Source organism: Mastomys coucha, unplaced genomic scaffold (genome assembly GCF_008632895.1).
Source record: "Mastomys coucha isolate ucsf_1 unplaced genomic scaffold, UCSF_Mcou_1 pScaffold4, whole genome shotgun sequence".
NCBI lineage: Eukaryota > Metazoa > Chordata > Mammalia > Rodentia > Muridae > Mastomys > Mastomys coucha.
Genome location: NW_022196910.1, coordinates 17,826,964 through 17,849,620, shown reverse-complemented (window position 1 = coordinate 17,849,620; position 22,657 = coordinate 17,826,964). Strand labels below are relative to the sequence as shown.

General features: G+C 37.4%; 1 protein-coding gene across 12 annotated transcripts in view; it reads right to left on the bottom strand.

The window, feature by feature from the left end:
• Window positions 1-22,657, bottom strand: part of Anks1b (ankyrin repeat and sterile alpha motif domain containing 1B) — a 1,082,674-nt gene that overhangs the window by 651,610 nt on the left and 408,407 nt on the right. For all 12 annotated transcript variants that reach the window (XM_031349133.1, XM_031349134.1, XM_031349137.1 and 9 more), the window contains one exon: window positions 878-1,014. In XM_031349133.1, the coding sequence (XP_031204993.1) occupies window positions 878-1,014 (137 nt within the window). The remainder of the gene's footprint in view (window positions 1-877; window positions 1,015-22,657) is intronic.

Genomic DNA, 22,657 nt, shown 5'->3' with positions numbered 1-22,657 from the left:
TATAAGAAAGAATGCTATTTATTAAACAAATTCTTGCTTGTACAGTCTTAGATGTGATTGCACTACAGACTGGCTCTGGATTTATTCATGCTCTCTGTCTCAGCGATGCAGAAAGACATTGATTGGATCCTAAGTATCCCCTCTCTTGGGTTTTATGAAGCCCATTCAGAAAGAGCCAGGTTGAGAACACCACCAATTCCATGTTCTAGGTCCATCTGTTGGCAAAAATATAATGCAAACAGCTTTATAAGTGCTATTTTCAATGAAATATCACAGAACAGCTTGTCCCAATGATATTTCTAAAGCTTGCCTGCAAACCGCCTACTGGGAAATCCAACAGAAAGAGAAGGGGGATGAGGGGAAAAAAACCATACAGGCAAGTGACAGGAATGGGAAAAAAGGAACAAAAGGTAAAAGCAGATTACCAAGACCATGAACCCCAGAGGACAATATAGAGTGGTTACTGTGATACCGAACATAGGGATGGAGCAATGGAAAGCAACAGTATCAACTTCACTGGGGTTGGGGATAGAAAAATCAACACCAACAGTGTGTCCACAAAAAGCTTCAGAACACAGTAGCAGCACAACAACCACAGCCTCATAAGTGCTCAGAGGAAAATGTGAAACAGCCATTTTCCTAAGCTTCATTTAATCCTTCTCATAATATAAAAGTTCATTTTCCAAGAGCTAATAGAGAGCACAGTGTCTACTATGAACTTCATAAGAAGCAAACAGCCTATTTTGAATCTATTCTCTTAATGTAAAAAAATCTATTATAGATTACATAATAGCCCCAGCACTGAAGTATAGTGTTTTACATGTATTAGTTCGGAACCAAGCATTACAGTGCAGGCAATGTCATCCTGGGTACTTACCTGAGGTCGGATAACTTTTACAATATTTTTTAGGGCAGTGTCGGGGGATGGAGGTGAGCAGTCAGGTGTTGGGCCTGTAGAGCTGTTTCTATGGTGACTAGTTCCTGGAGCAGTAATTGCTACCTCAGAGCCATTATCTGTGAACAAAAATAGAACTGCCATGAACTTAATCAGTCAGTTTACCACCCAAGACTTGAAATTATTTTCATGAACATGAGTTGGTATTTCAACGTAAAGCTGATATCAGTTATAATATCATAATATAGACCATGCCCAGTGGTGTAATTTTTTTAAAAAATACATAGTGAATGTTGTGTTTTCCTTCAAGATGGTGAATATTAATGCTTTCAGTGTAATTACTGAATGAATGAGCAATATTCAATTTATTATAATAACAGCTCATCCTCCACAGCACCTAAGCCCACCACCATCACTATATGAAAGGCCACCTCCTTACTTTGAAAATTAATATAGTTTTGAAATATGATGAAACTGGCCAACAATTTCCAATCTTTCTATCAGAAGTTCATTTTTATTTTGTAGGAATTTCATATCCACTTGATTCCTAAAACCCAAACTCAAGCCCCTAAAATAACTTTGCCCAGATATCCCTAGATCACAGAACTTTAATTTTAAATCAAACCTGACATTTGTATAAGACATAAACAAACAATTTTATCACTAGAAGATAATCATATAAACCCACATGTTCAAAATTAAAATGAATGAAATTCCAGGAGCTAAACAAACTTTCTTGATGTTCTGCAGTTGGTAGGGGCGGGGAGAGAATAGAAACTTTTAAAAGAATAACTTGGAATTCTGCATCTTATACAATATTTCCCTTTTTAATATATACACAAATAAAATAATATCTGAGGAACAGCTTAGAAATGTCTGAAATACTTTGAAATGGATAGAGAATAATATAATATTGCTTAGTACAACAGGAAGTTTATCTGCTTAATAATAGTAAACCACAGTCTTTTATAGCTTTGAGTGAAAATTATTGCAAGTGTGAATCCGCAAGATGTTCACTTTTTTCATGTTTTCAGTTCTGTCCCAATAATTTTATGTCCCATACATATGAACTGATGCCAAGTAGATTAAGGCTGTATTTACTATAGATGAACATGTTTCTCTATTCTATGTCATTGCTTACAATCCCAAGTAAACAGGAATAATTTATGAACTCACTGTTGTCCATAAAAAGAGAGGATATTAATCCCCCTAAGACTATGTCCATCAGATAAAAAGTACATTTCAGAACCTTGGGAGATGAGTTAGTCAGTAACGTGTTTGCTGCTTATGCACAAGGATTTGACCTCAGGTTCCTAACATCCATGTAACAGTTGGGATAATGGCATGCATCAGTCATCCCTACCCTGGGGAAGAAACAAAGGTCCCAGCAGATCACTCTCCAGTCAATGTAGCCAAATAAAAGAGATTCAGTTTCAGTAAGAGACCATGTTTCAAAAAGTAAGGAGGAAAGTGATTAAGGGGGAAACCAGAAGAGAACTTCTGGCCTTAACATGCATGTATGCATGTATATGAGCATACATCCCCTGCACACATCTGAATAAGCACACACACACAATGTAGTGTCACTGGGGAATAATGAAACAAAAAATTCAAATGTGGCATATTTAGATAAAATGGTCTTTCATAAAAACAAACAAACAAACAAAAAACCTTGAACTTTTCAGAGCACATTTCTCTTCTTCTATTATTTTATTTATTTACATTCCAGTAGTTGCCCCCTCTCTCAGTCTCCCTTCCCACAGTTCCCCATCCCATTCCTCCCCCCCCCTTGCCTCCAAGAGGGTACTCCCCAACTCCAGGCCTCCCACTTCCCTGGGCCCTCAAGTCTCTTGAGGATTAAGTTCATCTTCTCCCACTGAGGCTTGACCAGGCAGTCTTGTGCTATATTTGTGCCAGGAACCTTAGAGTGGCGCATGTACGCTCCAGAGCACATTTCTTAAATTTAATAGATATCGTGGACTTGCTGGCATCTCCAGAGAAGTGGAGTAATATTGAGTAGATAAATATTGAAATAAAAAAATCATTATTTAGTAGGATAAAAAAGCAAGTTGTTCTGATTCTGTCCTTTCAGCCTTCATTTTTACCATTCATCCAACCATACTTAAAGAAATGGATAAATGTGAAAGAGTCTTGCCAGGGTCTGTGGAAAGAATGGGCAAATAGGCAAAGCACAGGGAACTTTCAGAGCAGAAGTATCCTGTAGGTATAATGTGGGTGGATACATCTCATTATACATCCCTCCAACCAGACATGTGCAGCTCCAAAGGTGAGCCCTACATTAAACTATAAACTCTGCAGTGTAGGCTCATCACTTACTGCAAATGGACCATTCCAGTGAGGGATGGTGAGAGTGGGTGAGAGAGAGACACAGGAGAACTATGGGAATTCCATATTTTTGTTCTAGTTTCCTGTGGATCTATCCAGTGTGGCCTAAAACATCAAATAGTTTTGCCAATTTAAGATATTTTTCATTTCAAAAATAATTCCATGGTGTATTAAATATGTATAGAGAAAGAAAGAAATTGGAGATGACTAAGGTCCTGGCCTGATGTCCTGAGAGGATGTAGCTGGTATTCAGAGACATGAACAGAGCTGTAGGGACATATCTCCTTTCTTTATTGTTTCCAATACTGTGTCTGCCCTTTTCCTGGTGCCTTTTAGACTCCAATGAAATAATATTAGATAGAACACATAATTATCATTATTAGTATTATTAATTCATTCTCTGTGTTATTGTTCATACTGTCTCTCTATTGCACTCAGAATAGTGTCTTATATTTATTTTCCAGTTCATTTTTTTTCTTCAGCTGTACCTAGGGAGCTGGCAAACTCCTAATTTCAACTATACTTTTAAATTCTAAGTCTCCTTGTTTTTATTACTAAGTATCCCATATCAGTACCTGATATTGTTCTGCTCCCCACATCTTTTAAGCTTGGCTTTTATTTTCTTGAAAATGGCAAGTACACATTGTTTCAGTGTATGTGTTTAGGTAGAGTTTTTAAATATTTTAATTTGGCATGTAATAACTGTACATTACCTTTATAAGGTACACAGTGATATTTCAGTATTCTTGGACAATGGGTAGTGACTAGATAATGAGCTGCTGAATCATAGCAAGCACTCATCACTTCTTTGCATTGTGAATAACTAGAGGTAGGTAGGAAAGAGAAGGATGAAGAGATGAAAATGAACAGATGCCAGGAGACAGATGAACAGGACAAAGAACATCTTTTTAAAAGTCTGGGTCTGCTACATGAAGACCTACAGAGTCAACTAACCTGGGCCCATGAGGGAATCCCAGAAACTGAACCCACCAACCAAAGATCATGTAGGGGCTGGACCTAGGCCCCCTGCACATTTGGAGCCGATGTGCAGCTTGGTCTTTATGTGGGTCCCCTAACAATTGGAGCAATACTGTATCTGACTCTCTGACTCAAGGTGGCCTCCCATTGGATCCCCTTCCCCTAGCTGGACTGTCTGTTTGGGCCTCAGTGGGAGAGGATGTGCCTAGTCTTGCTGTGACTAGATGTCCCTAGGGTTGGGTGGTATGCAAGGGGGAGCTTCCACTTTTCTGAGAAGGAAAGGGGGAAATGAGGAGACAGATTTGTGAGGGAGGACTGAGAGGATATGGGGTGTAATCAGGATGTAAAGTGAATTAAAAAAGCAAATCTTTGAAAAAAAGTCTGTGTCTGATAGTTACAGTACTGGAGACTGCAATGATCTGCTTCTGTGGCTTTGGTTCTCATCACCACTTAACTTTCACTGTTCATCCCTACAGCCATTTTATATGTTTTCACTCAGGTTGTTGAAGCAAACATCTATAGCATTAAACATAATTCATTCTCTTTCTTCCATCACACATTAGTTCAAAACAGCATCCAAATTTGCATTCAAGCTCTGATGCTGAATTCTGTGAGAATGCCTGTGTACCAGATGGTTTAGCAAACCTTTCTGCTGTCTGTATTCTTTACTAGAGAGAGAGAGAGAGAGAGAGAGAGAGAGAGAGAGAGAGAGAGAGAGAGAGAAAGACAGAGAGAGACAGAGAGAGACAGACAGAGAGAGAGAGAGACAAAGAGAGACAGAGAGAGAGAGAGACAAAGAGAGACAGAGACAGAGAGAGACAGAGAGACAGAGACAGAGAGACAAAGAGAGAGAGACAGAGACAGAGAGAAAGAGACAGAGAGACAGAGAGGGGGAGGAGGGGGAGAGCAAGGCATTAGAAATTATTTTCTGCAGTGTATGTATGTAGATAAAATGAAAGACAACTAACCTACATGTAGTTAGGCCTATAAAAGTTTACTAAATGTTTCTTTTTCTGCTATCCAACTAGATATAGTTAAAGTATGGAAAGTGAAACAGATCCCATAGAAAAGGAAAGAAAATAAGCAATGTTTATAAATAGCATATCCACAGAAATGGTCTTGAGTAGTTGGAGTAGCTTTGAGATCATATCTTTTATTTATTAACACAGATTAGTAGAGACAAGATTTAGTTCCAGAAATGAGAGATGGTTTCTTGAAGCCTTGTTTTGTCAGGGTTTTCCAGAGAAAATGAACCAGAAATGTATAAATGTGCAAAGAGTATCTTGTCAGGAACTAGATCAAAAGATCATAGAGTCAGAGAGGTCTCAAGATATGCAGTTGTTAACTAGAAACTCAGAGGAGCCAACATGCAGTTCCACTTTGAGTTCCAAACACAGAGAACCAAGAAAGCCGAAGGCTAAGTTCTACTACAAAGGTTTATATGCTTCAAATCTGAGGAGGACCAACATTACAGCCCAACTCATGAGTCCAGCAAACACAAATTCTCATGCTCAACCCATCAGTTGGGTGCCCCCATTGCTCAGCCTGTTTGTTCTGTTCAGCTTGTCTGTTGACTAGATGAGTTCCACACATGAGAGAAGAAAAATCTCTTTGCTCAGTCTACCATTTTGATGTTAAGGTCATCCACAAATGACCTCACAGACAAACCCAGAAAAACATTTTGCCAAGTGTGGGCATTCTATGGGCATAAATTTAACCACCATAGAAACAACTCAGTGCCTTACTCATTTTTTGAAAAGAATGACTCCATAGTGAAAAATAACTCCATATCAAGCATAAACCAAAGGATCCTTCAGTGCTTCTTAAAGTAGTTTAATACAAAACCTAAAACACTGTGTAATCAAAGATAGAACTACTTAGAAACCACAAGTACAAGTGAGAATCTTCATTTTCTGAATCTGTGATCTGTTCCACTACCTTAGCCTTTGATTTTATACTACATTGATTTTTACATCGTTTATCATGTAGACGCATTTCTCTTATCCTCTGTGTGAATCCTTTAAGAAAATCCTTTAAGGAATACTGAATGAAGCGAGATGGAGAATGCAAAACCTATACCACATGTAACCACCATGAATGTTCTCAATAACTCAGAGAAAGACAATCTGGTTTCTCTAATTCTGTGTTCATTCTTTCCAGAAAAAAAAAATCTGACTATAAAATAGTCTAGGAAAGTGGTTCTCAACCTTCTTAATGCTGCAACCTTTAATATAGTACCTCATGCTATGGTGATCCCCAATCATAAAGTTATTTTCACTGCTACTTTATAATGGTAATTCTGCTACTGTTATGAATTATAATATAAATAATTAGTATACAAGGATATATGATATAGGACCACCAAAGAGATCACGATCCACAGGCTGAGAAACATTTTTCTAGTCTATACATAAAGTCTTGGGAAATTAATTTTATCTTAAAATAACCTTGATATATCATTTATTCAGTTATCCAGTGGATGTTGTAATATAAAGCCCGTGTCCAAGACAGTTTTCTTTTTTTTATTAGATGTTTTCTTTATTTATAATCTCTCCTTTCCCAGGTTCCTCTCCAAAAATAAAATAAAATAAAATAAAAACTAAAACAAACCCCTGTTCCCTCCCCTCCCCCTGCTCACCACCCCATTCCCTCCTGCTACTGGCCCTGGCATTCCCCTACACTGGGGCATAGAACCTTCACAGGGTCAAGGGCCTCTCTTCCCATTGATGACCAACTTGGCCATCCTCTGCTATACATACGCTGCTGGAGCCATGAGTCCCACCATGTGTACTCTTTGGTTAGAGTTTTAGTCCCTGGGAGCTCTGAGGGTACTAGTTAGTTCATATTGTTGGTCGTCCTAAGGGGCTGCAAACCTTTCAGCTCCTTGGGTCCTTTCTCTAGCTCCTTCATTGGGGACCCTGTACTCAGTCCAATGGATGGCTGTGAGCCTCTACTTCTGTATTAGTCAGGTACTGTCAGAGTCTCTCAGGAGACAGCTATATCAGGCTCCTGTCATCCCGCACTCGCTGGCATCCACAAATTCTTGGGGAAATGGATAAAACTGGAGAATATCATCCGGAGTAAGGTAACCCAATCACAAAAGAACATACATGGTATGCATTCTCTGGTAAGTGGATATTAGCCCAGAAGATTGGAATACACAAAGTACAAACCACAAACCACAAGAAACTAAAGAAGAAGGAAGACCAAAGTGTGGATACTTCGTTCCTTCTTAAAAGGGGGAACAAAATGCCCATGGAAGGAGTTGTAGAGACTAACTATGGAGCAGAGACTAAAGGAAGGACAAATTCAGAGACTGCTCCAAGATAGTTTTCTATGTTCTACCTGCAGTTGGTAGCGAAAATAAAATAAGGTGGGAAAAATCTGCCTAAGGAAATTGCTAAGTATACCTGGAGTTTCAAGCAGAAATGAGACTCTATTCAGATTAAGTTACTACATAGTATGTTATTTGGTATAATTGTCATTTTTCCTCCACACTGAGGAGCTTAGAAATATTGGAAATTTATTTGATGTTTTACAAGAAAAATATCTGATTAATAGAAAATAATCCCTGTGCATTTTTCTGGCTTTGCATCTGTTACACCATTCTCTGGTGTGTATTGAATAATAGTTCAAGGATACAAAGGGCGACGCGAGATGCTAAACACCTGACAAATGACATTGAGGCTTCTTTGAATTGAGGATTTAGGGAAGATAGCAAGAGGTAGAAGTTTATCTGAAAGACAAATATTGCAAATCATTACTTCTGTGTGGAAGATAAAATGTTGATCGTATAGAAGTAGAGTCAGATTAGTGTTTATCAGAGGTTTTGCTAGATGAAAAGGGGAGGAGAGCCAATGATTAATGAACACAAAGTGTAGCTGGATATCACTTGAGCTGACAGTAATTTATTGTATCCTTCAGAAAGCCAGTAGAGAGAAATCTGCATGTTCCCAACGGAAGGAAATGACACATTTGAAAGGATAGTCAATTTCCCTCATTTGATCATTATGTACTATAAGTATTGAATATTGCACCCAATAATATGCACAGTTATTATATTAATATTTTTCAAATGTTATCTGATGTATCTGTAAAGTTTACACAGAAAGAAATGACAGGGAAGGGCATTCTAAGAGATAGGAGTGGGAAGAGCAAAAAAGCTAGATGGGAATGGGAATATCTGCAGAATTCAGGAAAGTTAAATTTGAATAAAATACAATATTCTTAGAAGAAGTACTAAGTGAGGGAGAGACTTCATAAAGAATTTCGGATTAGACAAATCTATGCTGATATCCTGGTGTAATCTGTTTCTTCATATGCTTTTATAGTAGTGTTGTAAGGATAAATGAGACATATATGTACAAAATTCATTGCATGGTACATAGTAGGTCCTCAATAAAAATTATCTATGAAAACCAAGAGTGGACCCATATTTATAGTTATATAACTTAATAACCATATATAGTTATATAACTAAACAACCATATATAGTTATTTAGTTATATAGTCATCTTCCCCCTGAACTGATGTCAAGAATGGCAGATACTTACACTTGAACCAGAAGAATGAAGAAATGCACAGGAAAAAGAGAGAGACAGAGAGAGGGGGAGGGGGCAGAGGGAAGGAGGAAAGGGAGGGGGAGGGGAAGGGAGAAAGAAGAAAGGGAAGGGAGGGAGAGATAGACTATGTACCCTTGACTTAAGTACTTGAAATGGAAATGTTTGCCATCTTAAGGACAGTGCTATATAGGTATAGAAGCCTATATTTATAATGCATATGAATATTCTTCCCACATAATTAAAAGCTAAGCTTGATCTTTTTCAGGCAACATACACACACACACACACACACACACACACACACACACACACATTACTTAATAGATGTCACTTCTGGAGAGAAGGTCATAAAATCACTGGATTCTCTCTGGAATGTATCTTGTTGGGTTCTCCATCTCTCAGATTGTTTGTACTGAAGAAATAGGGATTCAGTCATACATGAAGAGCTGTATTAAACATTAATGTAGCATAGTGAGGCTCTAAGACTATCAGTTCAACAATCCAACAAAAGCTGAAATGTGTGTAGCACAATACCAATCAGCTTGGAACCCAACCCACCAGTCCTCTGTCAAGTCTTAAAATGACCACAGTGTGTGAAAGCAATTGAAATGATGTTGGCAAGGTAAGTATTCAGATGAAGAGAGAAAGGTGTATGCAGAACAAAATTAGCTGTTGAAAAAAAAAAATGGTCAGCCACATTGCATATCTAAACACTGGTTTTCCCCAGCCTGTGATCAAAGGATGCTTGAATCTATATAAAGAACAGAATAAAAAGCCATAATAACTTTAAATTTTTCTATATGGAGAGAATCCTACACATGTACTGTGGGACAGTATAATTGGTAAGCAACTTCAAGTTAATATTTAGTATCTAATCCAATTCAACCTTTGACCTTAGCTATACCAGGAATCTATAACAAGGCAGCCACCCCAGTGCTGAAAAGACATGAAAGAGTCCAAGCTCTCAAGAAGGAGCTGGATGTAGAGAAGGGTGAGAGTACACACCCTTTCTCCTCACCCATTCTTCTCTCTTTCTATTCCCCAAAGCAGTAATAGGGTCACACAGCTTAACACATCCTCAGAGTTATACTGTCATTGGTACTCACCAATGAGATAGAAAGAGAACAGTAGTAACAGCGAAGTTTATGTGTCCCATGAACTCTATTCAGAAGGATCTCAAAAACATGGGGAGAATTCAGGTAGTGTCAATAGGATTTACCACTTTCCTTCTGAACAGATGCCAAGATAAGTTACCTGGGCCAGAAAATTAGAGCATGGGAAGGTGGAAGATGAGAGGAGGAAAGGAGAGGGATAAGGGGGATGGAGGGAATGAGGAAGAGAGGGGTAGAAGAAGAGAGGGAAGGAGAAAGAGAGGAGGAGAGATAGAAAGAGAAGAGAAGAAGAGGGATAGGGGGAGGGAGGGAGAGAAGGAGAAGGAGGAAGAGAGAGGGGAGAGGAAAGAGAGATTGAACATAAAGACCAGAGAAGATGGGTCCCTTCTCAAATGCTGATTCTTAGAAACTAATTAGTAAGCAGATGAAGAAAGATGTAGACATTAATATTTGTCATTGCAGTGGCAATTTTTGGGTTCTCATATTAAGCATTTGTATCTCAATGATTAGCAATAGTTTTGTATTCTAAGCTCTAATAGGATTTTTAGTCCTATTTGAGTTCATGAGCTTTCCATTTGTTATTGTCAAGAAATTCTTTTCTCTACCTCTTCTCAATGGTCCCTTGTAATCACCTTATACATATTTTCTCTCATTCCAAAAATGGTATAGCACCCAGCCTGACCAGGTGACACCCTAGCATAATCCTTCCAGGCCCAAACACCAAGCAAGCCACCAATTCACCCCCATAAAGAAGAAAAATAAATTTGCTAAAACTTCAGATAAAACTATAACACATGTTGAAGAGAGAGCAGTCTTTCTAGAAGTAGGTCCCAGCATTCAATATTCATGTGATAAATTAATCTAATGCCATCAGATTCCATTTTTTACTGATTCAGATATCATTTATAAACTTTACTTACATTTATTATTTATCATCCAGTCTTGCTTTCTAGCCCAAGCCTGCCATAATTTGGGAAATGTCAGAATCTTCAAAGGTGACCAGTCATCTTTAGCCCACAAAGGTTTTAAGTGCTCCTCATGTGACCTTATTTCTACTCAGGTTGTCATGACTAAAGCCAACTCATGTGTAACTCTACAAACAATTACTTCAAATAGGCATTTACTATGAAAATGTCATTGGATATACACAGTATTCAATCACTTCCACTCTCTCATGCCCCTTCACCACAGGATACCTAGTATTCATCCCAGGATGACCTCCAGCCCTTTTACCAACTAAAGTTGTCTATGCCATCAGCTCCACTGGATTCTCATGTGCTTGTTTCTTCATTCTAGACATGATGACCCATCATTTTTTAATTCTCTAGTCAGCAATTACATTCACTCTTGTTATTTTTTTACAAAATACATCAAAAAGTAAAAACACTATGGTGTGCAATTGATGCTTTAGTTCACAATCCAGATTCAAGAATTGTTCCCAAGACTGCTGGTGTTGCTGTCAGATGATTTATAGCTGTTGGCTCTATGTCTAGGTTGCCTCTCTGAGAACTGACTTTTCTGTTTCTGTGAACAGTCTGTCTTCAGTGCCTGGCTAGCACAAGCAGATAAAGGTTCTGACCTACCACCAGCTTGGATTGACTTTCAGGGGTCACAGAAGTTTGAGTTCCCTGGGGATATTTAGGATGGTGCATTGAGATGGTATCAAGTCGTAACATCTCTTTCCCTTCAATAAACATTGCTTCCAAGAGCACCCATTAAATCTATATGCTAGTAGCCATCTCAAAGTCAGCTCCTAGGTGAATCCATCCTGGATTTAATCTAATACAATTGCCCTCAATGATCCTCTTTGCATTTAGAGAAACTGCAACAACAAAAAACAAAAACAAGAACAAGAACAAAAAACAAAAAAGCACAAATAGGTACTTAGTGCAGAGAAAAGAATAGCATTGTGAGAATCAGGTTAACAATGCAATATGTTCTCACAGACTGTCCATGCCTTGAAAAGTAACTGGACCCACTGGTAGTAAACTACCCACTGGTACTTCACCAAAAGAATAAATCTATAAATGTATAAACCTCTTAATTCAATGCCTGTTCAATCTTTCTATAGAGGTATATTGCTTTATGTAGATTTGATTAATGTAAAACACAATATTAAACAATATAATAAATATAACATAATATAATAATATGCAAGCTTCCTGATTACTTCTAATATCCCATACCCTGCTCCCTTTTTATAGTCTCTTCCTTCAGGAATTCACATGGGAAAATCACTGCATTCTCCATGTATATCATATCCATATCATTTCCTTATAAAAATGCAAGTACATGTATCTATGATGTCATTCTGCGTTAGTCACATTCAAGGTTCACATTATGCTTTTGCCCCATTCTCCACTCCATCTTGCTTTGCATTTTCTAAGGAAGTTAGATTTTAGTTTCTCCATCAACTGGTCTACAATCAACATAAGATGCTCTTTTAAGTAACTAAACAATGAACAATTACACCATGTATAATCCTCCAAACCAGAGTGATTCCTGGTACCAAATATTAGGGCTCTTACTCCTTTTCTGCATGGTTTTCTCTGTACTGTCTTTCTCTGTGTGAGGCTTAACAAAGATGACTGTAAGTCTGATATGATCATATTAAAGTGTAGTCCTGGCATAGCTTAAGAGTTTAATGAGTCAAATCTGTGTAAAATGTCAGTATCTGACCCAACCATTGACATGAGTTGGCTTAGGTAAGTGAGGACCTACTACCTGGGAAGTGGGACACTATGGTTGAAATGAAGTTTTGTTGAAATTCTACATCCTAAAGGATAGTAGGCTATGTTTTAGGTGACTAAGACATGAGGATAAAGCTCATCCCCATGAATGGTGTTAGAGTCCTCGCAAGAGTGACCCCTTATCCCTAGTCTCTTCCATCAGGTGAACTTCCAAGGTGGGAAAAAAAAAAACTCCATGAGGAAATGAACCCCTAACCAAATCCAAATTGCCAGTGCCTTGACATTGGCATTCCCAGCCTCTAAATATAAGGTGTGAATTTCTGTTGTTTCTAAGACAATCAGTTTAGGGTATGGTAATATTTTTGTTTTAGGTCTGAATAGCCTGAATTTCCATCACTTCAATAAAGACAGAAAATGAACAAAGAAGTATGCATTTAAATTATTCCTCATCACCCACTTTCCTTCTAGCCCCTTTCTTTCTCTCTCACTTTCTGATCTTTATTTCCAAAGGCTCTTCATGATTTCCTCTCTTACACCTCTCCATCCTTTTCCCACATACTTTTTTTTTGCTTTGATGATGGAAGGATGGAGGCAACTTGAGGTTATCCTCTAACCAGCATCAAATCAAGATTTATGTAGTTAAGAAGGACACCCTTTGCCCCACTTGTGAGAGACTAAAAGGAGAGAAGGATATGATGAGGAATAAGGATGAAATTAGGCATAAATTAGGTGCAATCTGATCTGTCTCAATAGCAACACCTGTTACAGGCTGCAGTCTTTCAGTGATCCCAATTGGCCAGATCACAGGTTCTGTCAAATCTACATACAGTGTGGCTGTTTTTTTTCAAAGCCACCATCATGACCTAGAGTAGGGGACATTTGAATAGGAATCAGTCTCAATTACTGAACAGTCAAAGTTCTATAAACATTCATTTTCATGTATTTTAAGCAATATAGTTCATGTTGACTAATATCTATATTTATACAGGACTAATGAAAACAAAACTTAAAATATTGAAAAAGTAGCAAAATTAAATCTGCAACTAAAATGTTTAAATTTAAGTAATCTTATTAATGTCTGTTTTATTTTATATACTGCCAAATCTTTTATTATAAAAATAAAATTTTAAAATGAATATGAAGGTAGGAAAGTAAGAGGCGAAAGGGCTAGAAGGAAGTGGGTAATGAAGAATGCATTTAAATATATATTTCTACCTTCACATTCTTTCATTATTGAAGTAGTAGAAAACTTAGGAGGTCTAGTGAACACTCATGATTTTATCTTTTTTTACTATCCTTTATTATCCTTTTTATTATTAAAACAATTTTACCTTAACAATTTTACAATTAACAATCATCTTCTTGCCCTTCCCCAGGTCCTTCCAGATTCCCTCCTCATGTCTACCCACCCAACTTTAAGTTCTTTCTCAACAAACAAACAAACCGCCAATACAACAACCCCCACAACTGGCTTAAAAGAGTATTTATTTTAATGCATATTGCAACATATGAATGACATATTACTAAGTGGGCATATTTAAGCAGACAGTATTGTTTTGAGATATTTGTCAATTAAACATGTACTAAATATTTTATGGAGCTAATAATGGCTTTGTTTCTAAAATTCTAAGAAATTCTGTGAAAATCAATAACCAAAAAAGATATTTAAATATAGGTGACTTAATCACTATTGGTAGAAATCAACATTTATTATATGAATCTTATATTTTGGCATAAAATGCCCTTTAATTGGTTTATTCTATTACACATATATTTTTCTTAAAATATTGCTACATTCTGCAAGTTTTGCAGATAGTTATGAAAGGAAATCCCATATACTGTGAGAGGAGTAAATGCCTATGGAATTACACTTATTTAGGTGTACTTTAGGAAATGTTATATTGCATTTCTTACACTTTCATGAATCAGATGGAATGGTCCCAGAGTTTCCAGAAGGTGAATTGGGAGGCAGATGTGTGATTCCATTCTCAACCAGCTTTCCTTTTTGTAAGTATGCCAGGAGTAAGAGAACTTGCAGCAATGACATCTATCTTTCCTAGCCTAGACAATTATTCCATGCCAATCGTTCCATGTTCAAACTGTTATACTTACTCTTCCTCATTAAAGTTTCTCTTTCCTTAAACAAGTAAGCTATTCTTCAGTCCTTTTCTTACAGATATTTTCAAATACCATTAATCCCAATACCACCAAGGTCTTTTAAAAGTTATTTCCCATTTATATTATCTAAGCTTTCCAAATTTAGAAAATCAGTCATATAATTTCCTTAAAATTGGCGGTATTGTTTAAAAAACCTTGATGGAATTTTTGCTATTAATAAAGTACTGTTTAAACACTGGCCACAAAGACATATATGTGCAAAGGCATCTATTTATTATAAAGTCTGAGTTTCAATTAAAAGGCTGTGTCCAAAATGTACCATATTCTTGGCTTTAGCCATTTTTTTTTCAGAGGGGAAACCGGGAAAGGAGATATCATTTGAAATGTGAATAAAGAAAATACCCAAATTAAAAAAAAAAGAGTATTGGTAACAGGAAAAAAATAAAGCATATATTGAATAAATAGTCCTGAAAGCCAGTATTTATTCATGGCTGATAAGTATAAATTATCTTTAATTTTTAATATTTTCCTATTTCTCAGAGATTCTTCAATCAGCATGTGTCAATTCAATCCATTCGCATTTGCTTCATACATCAGCCACATTTATAAAATAGTGCTGTAAGAACATTTAAAATTTTACTTTTCTAAAGACACTTAAATAAGAGGAGCTGTTTGCACATGTACTAAGAATGGATTTCCTATAATTTTAAAGTCAAAAATAGCAAAGTAATTGGCATCTGCAGACCAAAGGTACCACTATTCCAGTGATGAATGAGGCAGCCACACAAGTGGGGACAATAATCTTTACCAGATACTCATCTGACAAGAGTTCAATATCCATACAGAGAGTATCAAGGGGAGAGGGCCAATTTTAAAAAGACACATGGAACTAAACAGAGTTCTCAGAAGACAAAATAACAATGGCTAAAGGATGTTTTTTAAATGCTCAATATCCTCAGACATCAAAGAAATGTACATTGAAAGTACTTTGATGTTTCATCTTACCCCAGTTGAATGGCTAAGATCCAAAAAAACAAATGATGTTAAATTCTAGCATGGATGTGGTTTGAAATGGGGAATACTTTTCTGACAACAGGAGTGCCAAGTAGTACAGTCACTATGGAAATCAGTGTGCAGTTTCTTAAAAAGCTAGAAAAAAGGTCTTACCCCATGATCTACCTATACCATTCTTGGGCATATACTCCAAAGATGTATATGCTACCTCAGAGCTGCCTGCTCATTCATCTTTCATTGCTCTCTATTTATAATACCCAGGAAATGGAAAAGAAGTCTGCCACTAATGGATGAATAATAAAACAATGGTACATTTATACAATGGAATATTATTCAGCTTTTAAGAAAAAGTACTTAAGTAAGTGGATGGTACTATAAATTACCATTCTGAGTGAGGTGACCCAAACGCAGAAAGACAAACATTACATATTTCTCTCATTTACAGATGCAGTTTCCAAACTTTAGATCTATGTCTTCTTCATTTGGAGTACCCATTAAGTCCTGAAACTAGCAAGGGGACATAGAAGTGTTCTTTCAAGAAAAGGAAGAAAGAAAATAGAGATATAAAGAGAGAAAAGGGAAATAATAGTACAGGAAGAGTTAAACGAGGGTAGATAATGGAAATGCAAGGCAGAGAAGGGGATATTGGGGGAAGGGCATAACTACCACCAAAGACCCAAAGAAGTCATATGAGAAGCAACTACTGCAGAAGCTTCCTCAGATATAAACATGTACATACAAAAGGGAGTTCAAGTGGAGTTACACTATAATAACACAACAGTGCCCCTAACTAAACACCACAGGCTAACAAAGAGCCCAGTGTTAATGCATTATCTGTTCTGAGGCTATTGGAACCTCCAATTATTTTCGGCTTTTGCCAACGCACTTAGTTACTCCACAGAACTCGATGGCAAGATTCTATTGCTGAATATACCACATATCTCAAGCACGGAACAGGAAGAAATCAAGCTAGCAGTAACTTGGAAGTCTTATCCCTACTTGTCTAGCATTCATAATGCTGGATATGCATGATACCATAGGAGAAAATTAATCTTCAGTCTTATCTAGATATGAACACTATGAGCTACAATAATGACTGGCTTGGAAGATATACCTACTAGTGTATTAGTGGCATAACTGTTATAAGAATAACAACCACTTTCTGATGAGATTTAAGGCCCCTTCCACAAGATGGAACTCTCATTCTGGACACCATTACTAGGGCCAAGAACCTGTGTCTAGGCAGGTCATAGGCCTTTGAGGACAGCCTACGTACTGCTCTGCTGAAGGGACTCCTAAAGATATACTCACTCATAGATCAGTACATCTCTCAACTTCATCCACAAAACTTCTATTTTTAGTAGATGATAATTAACACAGAGACCCTCAACTGGTCAAAGAAAGACTGTCAGAACCACAGGCAGTGGATGACTACAAAGAAATGGTATTTTCCAGACACAACAGGGAAGTTGCTCATATAGTTCGAACTCCTAGCAACTGTGAGACCATACACACAATCTGTGCAAGCCCAATCTGTGCAAGACAGATAAAATCCAAGCATAGAGAGTGATGTGGTCATGAAGTCCCACTCCCAGCTGATGAGTGAATTATTGGTAACTGATAGGGGCAAGAACTTGTGTTTTCAAGGGTGTGGCCTCTGGTATGTAGAACAAGCACCAGTGCATGCCCACAAACCATACAGTATATATCCACCACTAACTAGACCTGATGGGTTTTAAAAACTGAGGACACAAAGTTTGGACAACGTAGAATGAGGGATGGATCTAGGAGGAGTTGAGGTAGTGGAAGTTGAGTATAATCAAAACATGATGTATGAAATTCTCAAAGGACTGATAAAATATTTTTAAATAAAATACAACTTTATCTAAAACTTACACAGTTTAGATGTTGTTGGTATAGTTAGAACTTTCTATTCCTTGCCCAGGCAAAACAGAGTGTAGACTCAAGAGTCAATGTCTTATCAGCTGAAATGGACTGGCAACTTGGAAACATACAGAGACTAGTGCATCCATGTCCACCAGGAAGAAGCCTGGATTATACCTAAGAGTCAGGCAAGTTTGCAAATGTGTAAAAGCAGAGTAAAAGCCCTCTAGTAGAGGACCAATTGTGCATCTTATTAACTTGCTTAAACTGAAATTATTTTCCATGGATTTTTAGGTGGCTGGAATATCTTTGTAATGGTGAGACAAATATTATTTATTCCTAAAGCATTGTCTAATAAATTACTTGAATCAGTACGGTAATAACCATGTTTAGGATGTATACATGTGTTTGCACTGGAGATTAAGCCTACATAACATCAGGTCATACAATTACAAAGTAATATAGTTTACTTCTTGGAATAATCTCCTGAGTGTTTGTTCTTAGTTTTATCTGTTTGTTAAGGTTTGGTAAACCTATCCTATTAAATTACCATCACCATCTAGTTTTGCTTTCAATTCTGCTAATATCTATTGACTTATGTATGATAATTACTATTTTATAAAAAATTATATGTTTTGCTTATGTCTATCCTGTGGGTCAATGGGCAGTTCTGACAGCTGGAGTCCAGGAGACCAGCCACCTCAGAACCCCGGAGACCCACTGAGCATTTGCTCATAAGGGACTGTAGGAATTTGGTGGTAGCTCAGACCAATGGCTCAGATTTCAACCCAGACCCCTCACAGCTGCCCCTGCAGGAGATGTGTGCTCTATCAGGCAGACACTGCCTCAAACTCCCAGCATTCTAGCTAGACCTTACACCCAGTCATCTGACCAAAAGCCAGGCAGGCCACGCCCCATACAATAAAAGGGGTGGTTTGCCCCCTCCTCACTCTCTTACTCTCCTACTCTTCTCTTTAACTCTTACTCTCTTGTCCTCTTGCTCTTCTCTCTCTTGTTCTCTTCCTCTCTCCCTCTCCTCTCTGCTCTTTGTTCTCTTCTCTGCCTTTCTCCCTCTCCTTTTTTCTCTCTCTTTCTCCTTCCTCTCCTTTCTTTCTCTCTACTTAGCCAGCATATCCTTCCTACAATAAAATAACTCATTCATACATTGCCTCCTTTTTAATTAAGGCACCGTGCAGCAAACAGGTCAGCTCCAGGAGAGAGAGACCAGGGCCTCAGCAGCAGGCCCTCTGCCTCCAGAGGGAGAGAGAGATTGCAAGGTGGGGGCCGCAGCCCAGGCCCCCCAGCTTTTGGAACGACACTATCCATTTTAATAAAATAAACCATTCTATCATTTTTATTATTATAATTGCTTCTGAGTCTCTAATAATATATAATTTGACTTCATACCAATTATTTGTATTTCCTTTTCTCTTGGTCAGTCTTTCTAGAACCCTTTCAAATACAAATTAGTATTTTAATTGAACTTATTTTAGTCCCTTATTTTGAAATGCATTCCTTCTCTGTCTCAAATCATATGAGTAAGCTTTCTAGAAGGATGGTGGCTTTGATGCATTTTCTATTTACCACAACCCATCTGCCTAGTGAAAAACATACAGCTCTTGGGCCAATATGTTCAAAAGAAAGAAGAAAGAAGTGGTTAAATTAATTAAGGTATCTGTTACATCACAAAATTCATATTCTAACTAATACATGGGACAAAAGTGGTATTAAATGTCTTAGGTGGGTAAATATTTGATATCTAGTTTCCATATACTAGAGAAATAGTTAAAAATGGACATGTGGAAAAGAAGATAGCCATTTTGGTGTAATAGAATATTGTTTAAAAAAAGAAAATCCCCAAAGAGTAAAGAGGAAATATTATTTTTTTAAGATTTTATTTATTATTATATGTAAGTACACTGTAGCAGTCTTCAGACACACCAGAAGAGGGCATCAGATCTCATTATGGATGGTTGTGAGCCACCATGTGATTGTTGGGATTTGGACTCAGGACCTTTGGAAGAGCAGTCAGTGCTCTTAACTGCTGAGCCATCTCTCCAGCCCAAGAGGAAATATTATTAGCAATTAAATGAGGCCAGAAAAGTAAAAGGGTAAGAAAATAGATAAATAGATAACCTAAAAGGTGAAACCTAAAGATGAAAAAAATTAAGAGAAGCACATTAGTTGTTTTGCTCAATATAAAAGGAATTTCCCCAAGTAAAAATAAAGATGCTTTGGAAATCAATTTGGTGGTTTCTCAGAAAACTGGGAATAGTTATACCTCCAAACCCAGCTATACCACTTTTGAGCATATACCCAAAAGATACCCCACTATACCACAGGGATTTGCTCAACAAGGTTTGTAGCAGTACTATCCATAATAGTCAGAAACTGGAAACAACCTAAATGTCCCTCCACTGAAGAATAGGTAAAGAAAATGTGACACATCTACATAATGAAGTACTATTTTGTTGTGTTAGGTGATTAAAGCTACTAAATTGCCCAGCCGCTGAGCAGAGCAAGTTTCTCTCTACCTGCGCCAATGTTTTGGATTCCCAAATGAAAGAGACATATACATAGCTTTATATTCAAATATATTTTAAACAGCTCAATGGCTGGGTCACTCCCAAGCTTCCACATTGCTAAAGCCTCCCCTGCAGTACTCCTGAGTTATCACTCATGAAAATCTACATTTTATCTTTGTTACCGTAGATCCAAAATGGGGCTCCCTGGGCCAGCTCTTCCATGGCTCTTCCATGTTTGATATCTCTCTCTTCTGCAGCTCTCAAGCTTGGACCTTCTTCCTTCCCCAACATCAAGATTCTCTTTCTTATTAGGTCCCCCTGCCTACAAGTCCTAAAGGTCCTGCCTCTGTCTCCCTGCCCACCAGCAACTTTATTTACTAATCAGAACCAACTGTGGAAAGGGACTCTGACGGTTTTACATGCAGGATTGTCATGTAAATTTGGGGACCCAATTAACCTAATATAAGCATTAAACCAAATCCACAATATTTACCCCTTTTCATCCATTAAAAAAGACCTTTTCCTAAGATGTGCACTGAACATAGTTATGAGAGTTATGTAAACTATAAGGTATGTTATACACAAATAATGTCCAGTCCATCAATTTTGTCAATTTAGGTATGTTAACATCTATCCTAACTTAAAGAGTTTATAATTCTATACCTGAATTCTGTTTTGGTTTTTAACTTGCATTACCATCTAAAAACCATCTTTTTAAATCTATATCATCTTCCTCAATGTTCAACAATTTAAGTTTTATTATGAGAATATAACTAGATTTCATCCCCATCAGAGATCCAAGAACAATTAGGAGGTAGAAGAATTGGTTTCTTAGCTGAACTGAGCTGAGCTGAGCTGAGCCATGTGGTTCCTCCCCAAGCAGCACAGGTTTGAAACTAAAACAAAAGAAGTGCTAAATTGACACACATAATTCTGGGGTTTAGGACTTAAGGGTAGGACATACCCAGGCCAACTCAGGGACACAGGTGACAGACTAAAGCTTCAGCCAGATGCTCTCTCTGGGCTACTAAAGAGAGCTTGGGCCACAAATATTAAGAGTTCCTATTGGGATAAGACAGGCTAAAGAAAACGGGTCTAAATAACATGAAAATAAACTAAATTACCACTTTTAAGGACAGTAGGGAGAATGAATAAAATTTGATTTAATTACTTTTAAAGATAAAAAAGAAAAAAAAATGCTTTAAAAGTTTTTTAAAAAGATCTATGTCAGGGCAGGCAGCTGGGTTCTTTAAGTGTGGGATACACAGAAATTCTGAGATTACTTAGCCAAGTAGGATAAATTAATAGCCTGAAAATAGACTTATACAGTAAGTAGAAAAAAATATAATTAAAGTTAAATACATAAGAAATGATGTAAATTAAAGTTATATAAGGAAAAAGATGATATATATATCCATAGAGATATTAATCTCCACAGAAGGAGAAATTTAAATATACATAGATGAATAAATAAATTTAGGCCTTGCTCTCACTATTAAAAATTAATCATATAAGAACAAAGCAGGGATCTTCAGAGTCTTACATTCTAGATTATCATATAATTTTGGGAACCCAATTAACATAATACAAACATTAAACCAAACCCACAACACTATTCAGCTATTAAATGCAAAGACATCATGACATTTTCCAGGCAAATGAATGGAACTTGAGAATATCATCCTGAGTAATGTAACCCAGAGCCAGAAAGACATGTATGGTATGTACTCACTTATAACTGTACATTAGCCATAAAGTGCAAGACAACCATGCTAAAATCCATAGACCCAAAGAAACTGGGTAATAAGGAGGTCCCAAGGAAGGATGTGTAAATCTCACTCAAAGGAGAAACTAAATAGTTAATGGAGGTAGATGGAGAGAGAGGGAAGTGGATAGGAGAGGGGGTGAGTAGGGGAATGGGGATGGGATCATGAGAGGGCTGGGAGTGAGAATGGAGATGGGGGGGCATCTCTAGTGACTAGTTGGAGGCCTGGGATGTGGGAGCATATGGCAAGCTTATGGGGTTGACCCTAACTGAGATCCTTACCAGCAAGTGATAGAGAGACTGAAGTAGCTACCTCCTATAGCTAGGCAGGGTTTCCTGTTGTGGCATTTTCTCTGTCCAGTCACATTAGGGCAATGACAGGCCTGTGATTGGACAGGAACAGAGAGGTGGAACTAGAAGTTTAGTGAGGAGGATGCAAGACTGAGAAGAAAAAAAAAAATCAACATGGAGGCAGGTGAACAGGAAGATGATCCAGACCCCACATGGTTTTAAACAGCCACAGGTTGCTAAGGTTTTCTCAAGGTTACAATAATTGCGTTAAAGCTTTATCTTTATCATTTGGCTCTGAAATTATTATATTGGCATCTTGTAAATTGTGATCTTATTGATATATAAACCTGATTGGATAATTAAGCCTTAAGAGTCATGTTTCTACCGGGTAACTAGGCACTAGATGACTAACTGTGGGGTGTGTGGAGCGTTGCATGTAAGTGAGATGATCTAGCTAGCTGGGGGAGGATAGCAGGA